This window comes from Epinephelus moara, chromosome 11 (assembly GCF_006386435.1).
Source record: "Epinephelus moara isolate mb chromosome 11, YSFRI_EMoa_1.0, whole genome shotgun sequence".
Lineage (NCBI taxonomy): Eukaryota > Metazoa > Chordata > Actinopteri > Perciformes > Serranidae > Epinephelus > Epinephelus moara.
Genome location: NC_065516.1, coordinates 5,813,660 through 5,820,372, shown reverse-complemented (window position 1 = coordinate 5,820,372; position 6,713 = coordinate 5,813,660). Strand labels below are relative to the sequence as shown.

General features: G+C 42.6%; 1 protein-coding gene across 1 annotated transcript; it reads left to right on the top strand.

Moving 5' to 3' along the window:
- Window positions 1–2,276: 2,276 nt before the first annotated feature.
- On the top strand, window positions 2,277–4,389 carry mos (v-mos Moloney murine sarcoma viral oncogene homolog). The gene has a single exon (XM_050056511.1). It carries the CDS (start codon window positions 2,377–2,379, stop codon window positions 3,391–3,393), a length of 1,017 nt encoding a protein of 338 aa, XP_049912468.1. The 5' UTR covers window positions 2,277–2,376; the 3' UTR covers window positions 3,394–4,389.
- Window positions 4,390–6,713: the final 2,324 nt, after the last annotated feature.

Sequence of the window (6,713 nt, the reverse complement as noted above, 5' to 3'; positions counted from 1 at the left end):
CTCAAGCCTTCCATGTATCCATTGTCACCATAGCAACATAGGTCACACTTTTGACACAGGCGCAAGTTCCGGCGCATACTGTGACGTCGGCTGCCTATAACTCCGTCTATCTCCGTTTATCTCAGTTTACATGCAAACGCACAATCGGAGTTTTCCAAAATCTCCACTCTGGCCGGAGTTTTTAGAAAGACTCGTTTTCAGAAGAGAAATCTCCGTTTGCGTGTAAACGAAGGGCACAAACGAAGGAAGATGTCTCCGTTTATCAAAATCACAGTGTACGTGTAAACGGCCTCTGAGCCGTCGGAGCTGGAGGAGTTCTGCTGAGAGCTTCCTCAATCAAATTCGCTGCTTCTCTCAGCAGCTCCGGGCAGGTTTTCGACATTTTGTCCTGCACCTGGCACGCTGTGTCAGCATTGAGGCCAGCAGGGCCGAGTCTTCCCCTTGATTTTTAGCAGTTGTAAATAAAGTTTTGTTTAATAGAGTATCCAAACCAACGTAGAGGTGAATAGCGCTACCCAGTGTATTGGAATATGTTCACTAGCTCTGCATCAATCCATTATCTGGAATCGATTTGCCTTGACTTGATGTGCAGGGTAACCAATCAGATGTTAGGATCCACCCACTGACTTTGATGGGCGAGTTTGACAGATAAGATAAATTCATGAAGCACTGCAACACAGGACCATGAAATACTTAATTAAATAGTGAAATAATTATGTATGTTATTTTACATAAAATGAATTGGTATTTTAATGAATTAATGACACATTTAATAACACCTTTATGTATTAAATTCCAATTTTAATTAATCAATGACACATTTAAGTAATTATTTAATGGTATATTTATTTATTTAATTTTGGCACTTTTAGTCCTCCACAATTCACATGCCTACGTGACTACAAAGAGTAACGTTAATGATATTTCGTGCAAGACTGTCATGTTGTAATTAAGTTTATTTCATTCACAACCCGTTGCGTTGTTCAGNATGTATGTATGTATGTATGTATGTATGTATGTATGTATGCTGGTTTTGAAGCTTGCCCATCATTAATTGTCCTGCATGTCATGTGAGTGGAATGTTTAATAGCTTGTAGGTAATATTAATTAGCCTATTAATATTAATTAATGTTATTACTTTCATTAATGTTGTTGTAACCTACTGTCATTACCGTCTGTCCTGCATCTCTCTTTGTCTCTGTCTCTCTCTCTCTCTCCCTGTCTCATTGTGTCATACGGATTACTGTTAATTTATCATGTTGATCTGTTCTGTAGGACATCTAGGCCTATTGCACGTCTGTCCGTCCTGGAAGAGGGATCCCTCCTCAGTTGCTCTTCCTGAGGTTTCTACCGTTTTTTTTCCCCCGTTAAAGGGTTTTTTTGGGGGAGTTTTTCCTTATCTGCTGTGAGGGTCATAAGGACAGAGGGATGTCGTATGCTGTAAAGCCCTGTGAGGCAAATTGTGATTTGTGATATTGGGCTTTATAAATAAAATTGAATTGATTGAGGTAGTCTGACAGGTTTGATATGTCTTATTCACTCAGCAGCTGACTTGTTGAATGATGGCGAGTGGATTTAATAACAGTGATAATAATGATGATAATAATAATGATAATGATGCACATCACAGTGACAGTGGCAGGGCTACAGACCGTTCTTTAATTGCGACAAACTTTGGCAAATGACTCAATAACAATGGTAATACATGCAAAAGTGTGTGACCAAAGTCATGACGGCGGGGGGTGGGGGTTACGGCTTTGATCAGCGAATATAATGTGACTTGGGATGTACGCCAAACGCTAGCTCCGTTATGAAGCAGATCCAGCTGTACCGCCCATAGGTGCCGCCGTCATCAGAAAAAGGACGTCGCTTTACGTGACGCTTCAGAGTAAGGCCGTCTCATGTCTCAAATCAGTAATCCTCGCTCCTCACTCCTATCTCCTGACTCCTTAAATGTTTTCCTAAGTGGGAGGGACTAAACAGTTAGATAAGGTGGCTAGATAAGATGGTTAGCAGTAATTTTAAGGGACTTGGGACGTACCCTCTGACGTGACTGCGTTTTTTTTGTGACTGCCCCCTTGCTGCTGCTGCCGCCTGATCTCACCTACTTTCCAGGGGAGGCGCAGTTCATCGGGAACCAGCCTGTCGGAATGAACCCCTTGAACCCAAGCAGAAAGCATTACATCCTCCTCAACACTGAGGGGCGATGTGGCTGACTGGGTGTGAACAAGTACCCCCCCCCCCCCCCCCCTTCCCGTGTGTGTGTGTGTGTGTGTGTGTGTGTGTGTGTGTGTGCGCGCGCGCGCGCGCGCTGATAAGCTTTCAAACTGCAGAGCTGCTAATCAGTCAGCACCGGACTTCAGGTTACATAAAACGATGCCTTCTCCAATCCCCGTGACCCGCCTACAGCCCAAAGATATATACCCCTCCCTGGACATCGGGACTTGCAGCAGCCCGCTGACCAAATCCTGCTTCGGCAGCACCTTACAGGTCCCCGTTCAGCGGTTCCACGGCAGAGTTGCCAGCCGACTGTGGTCCACTGTGATCCACTGGAAGGAACTGCGCTCTGTGCAGCCTGTAGGCTCCGGAGGGTTCGGCTCCGTCTACAAGGCAGAATACCTCGGGAAGCTTGTCGCGCTGAAGAAAGTTAAGAAGTGCACCAAGAACAAGCTGGCGTCACGGCAGAGCTTCTGGGCCGAGCTGAACTCAGCACACCTGCGCCACAGAAACATCGTGCGCGTCTTCGCGGCGACCACCTGCGTCCCGCCAGATTTTGGAGATGAAAGCAGCATCGGAACGATCCTCATGGAATTTGTGGGGGACCGAAACTTGCAGCAGATCATTTACGGATGTGTAGAGCCGCTAGAGACAGACAGGTGGCTCAAGTACTCCGCAGACATTGTACACGGCTTGCGGTTCCTTCACTCCCACGGCGTTGTGCATCTGGACATAAAGCCAGCCAATGTGTTGGTGTCCAGTGAAGACATCTGCAAAATTGCAGATTTCGGCTGTTCTCTGAAACTGGAACATGGATGTGAAGTTAGCGTTATCAGCCCGCATCTGAGCCACGTAGGCGGCACGTATACACACAGAGCCCCGGAGCTGTTGAGAGGCGAGGGGCTGTCTGCTAAAGCGGATATCTTCTCTTTCGGGATCACATTGTGGCAACTGATCACCAGAGAGCAGCCCTACACCGGCGACAGGCAGTACGTGCTCTACGCGGTTGTTGCGCACAACCTGCGGCCGTCTGTTGAGAACCATCCGGTGTTTCGGTCGGAGCATGGGCGGCTGTGTAGGAGCCTGCTGAGCCGGTGCTGGAGCGGAGAGGGCCGCCGCAGACCTACTTCCCAGGAGCTACTGCCTCACCTGGAGCAGCTGCGCTCCCACATATGAGTTTGTTTTATAGCTGGTGCACATGTGTACTGACAGCTGTGGACAAGGACATGTTTTAGGTACATTTTAGAAGCTACTTTCAGGACCAAACAGTAGACTATCAGTGTCTTGTGCTCACAATAATATCAAATCCGGTTTAAAATAGCAAACAATTCAGTGCTGAAAAATATGGTGATCTTAAGTGACCATAAGGAAATGTAATCTTTACCATGACAAATCACTTGTGGTAAAAACTGCTCTGAAGCTGACTTATGCGCACTCCGCCTAGATTGATGCATTTTTGGTTGCATAACAGTCTGAAGTTGAATTACTTGTATAAAGCCTCTGTAATAATGTGCCTAATTGAAGGGGCTCCTAATGATTAAGCATAGACACTGTTGTTTTCCTAGCAGTATGAGGCTTAATTGTGCTGTGTGCTGAGTAAGGCATCTTGAAAATAATTGAGTGGAATTTGGTGAAAAGTTCCTTAAAAACTCTCTACGCTGCTCCAGGTAAAAAATATTCATTTCTCATCACTTTTAGTCCAAAAGGATTACATGAAAATAAGTGAGACAGTAAACCATCGGGCTGGTGCATTTGCACATTTTTTTTTCAATCTAGATTTGCCATTAGTGTCTTTAAAAAAGGCACTCCTTTGGTATCAAGAAAACCAACTTTGACTCAAGGAGGTACGCAACTATCCAAGTTGGTTTGGACCTTTTTTAGAAGCATATTTGAGAGTCACTTTTGGTTAAGGTGTACACTTTGCCAGCACATTATATTACCAGTCCCTAAAATGGTTTAAAATGTATTTAGCCTTCACTGTAAACACATCCTTTGTCTTTTCATTTGACAGCTCAAACCGTCCACACTAAGTTACTGTGAGAGCTCTGACTTTGTTTTAGCAATTTTTCTTAAACTATGGAATCAGCATGTGTTGTGAATCGAATTTGATCTGCCATGATGAGATTGTAATGTGAGATTTAAGTGTGATAGGTTTTCATTAAAATTATTTTTATACTACATATGTATTTTTGCTTCTCAGCTCTTCCTTGCACCATGTTCACAGGTCACTAGTTCATCTCAGGCTAACATGTATAGACAGATATTTTAGAGTTTCTTGTTAACCTGACCTGCATTCAGACTGTGGGAGGAAATCCACACAGCCACTTGAAGAACATAAGACTGGCTTTTCAGATGGGCTCTACCTCCCTTATGTCATGATAATGGGAAGTAAACAATAGCATGAACACTTGGGTTTCCAAGAAGCAGTTCTACAGAGCCATTTAGATCTACTTCACAGAGAAAAACCCAGAGCTCTGTTTAATCTAGAACAGAATAATGTAAAAAGACCTACCCTGGGTTTCACCTAGCAAAGTTATATGGACAACTCAGTTGACCTGCCTCTTGTAATGGGCATGATGATCATATTTAATTGATAGTCTTTTTTTCTCCCCCCAAATAAAACCTAAAAGAAGGGTCAACCTAAAAGTTTAACATTTCAATAAAATGTTTACTGGGAAATTTATATATTTAGAATAAGCTTAACTGTTGTATTACAGCCTAGCCAATACAAATATTAACACATTTTAGAAATAATATAGATGTGTTAAACATCAAGAGGAATCAAATTTACATGTGAATATTTTCATTGTCTTAATGCCAAGTCCATCATGTCAAGACTTTGATAATTCTATCTTTTTATTATATTGTGTGGGTGAGATGGACCCTTTTCATTATTTTTTCAAATCAACTTTTCATAAGATATTTTCAAAAAAAAATTCTTTGTTAAAAAGTGTGTATCCTCTGACATTGTGTGACATCTGAACCCCTGGAACAATTAGGGAGTGGAGAACTGTCTTAACATTTATGAATGTTTATGCATGCATAAAAATGAAAATTAAGCTTTGTTGAATGCTGTGCTGCTGCCATGACACGTCACCTTCCAGAGGCCTATTGGCTGATTTACTGCCTGAGGGAGGGAATTATGGGTAGACACGAGTGTAGTTGTTATCAGATTCGTTTAAAGTTACCTTAAACATCTTCATACAAAACTCATCTGATCTACCTCTTACTAAGATTTCTTTTTGACTCACAAGTCAAAGTTTAGGACCATTCTTAAAATTGGCTCAGGCCCAGTCAGTCAGTGTATGCCTGTGGATATTCTCATTTATCCAGGTCATAGTTATCTCAAGGCAATTTAATCGAACGCAACTGGAGTTAGTTTTGTCTTAGAAGACATTTCACCGCTTATCCAAGAGGCTTCATCAGTTCATGCTTGACTGACTAGAACTAGTCTGACAAACTGGTGTGGAAACCCAGGTATTTAACCTCTGAGGAGGCCTTCACAAGGCTACTGATGTCATTGGTTCGTTAGTGCTCCAAGGTGTGTCAACAACGGTTGTTGAAACTCCTGCTGCTCACCTGCTTCACCTATAATGCTGTCCTTTCATCCTTGCCCCCGAGATTTAACAGCTTAACCTCTAAAAACAATGGTCGTTCACGAATGGCCTCCTGTGACTCAAACGACTCCAACGACCACCGTCGCAGCAGGAGTTTCAACGACCACCGTTGCAGCAGGAGTTTCAACTACTGTCGTTGACACACCTTGGAGCACTAACGAACCAATGACATCAGTGGCCTTGTGAAGGCCTCCTCAGAGGTTAAATACCTGGATTTCCACACCAGTTTCAACTGCCTTGAGAGTCAGTGTATGTATAGGCTAGGAGGAAATATATTATATGTGAAAGAAAATATTACACTAAGTTGTCTCACATCATAAATGTGTTGTCTAATAATTCAGAAGGAGAGCTAGGTGCTGCACTAGCCCTTTAAATATCACATCAACTTTTCCTTCATCTCTCATGCAACACAAACTGCTGCACAAAATCTCTTCAGTGACAAATACACAGAAAAGAGGACAAATTCACTACTGTCACCTTTCACCAACAGACAGTAGAGGTCAGTCCTGCTTCAAAAATCAAAGCAGAACATTAGCTGATTGGACAGCAGATTATAGGTTACCTGCAGATTTTAACAATGAGCTGCAGATTTGACTGACTGTTTTACTGTTTTATAGGATACAGAATGTACACAGATATGGACTGGTCTAACTACACAAATCAGAAAGTGCATTTAAGCATGTGGAGACTGCAAAGTCAGGGCAACTCCCACAAATAGTGTTAGAAATTAAAAACCAAATTCTTCATCAGGCTGTTTTATTGTCACGGCAAAGTCTGCATTAGACAAAAAAAAAACAACGAAACAAAACAAAACATAAAATCAGGAGAAGCCACATCATCATTATCCTCTCAGTAGCATAATCTCTATTCAGATATTTA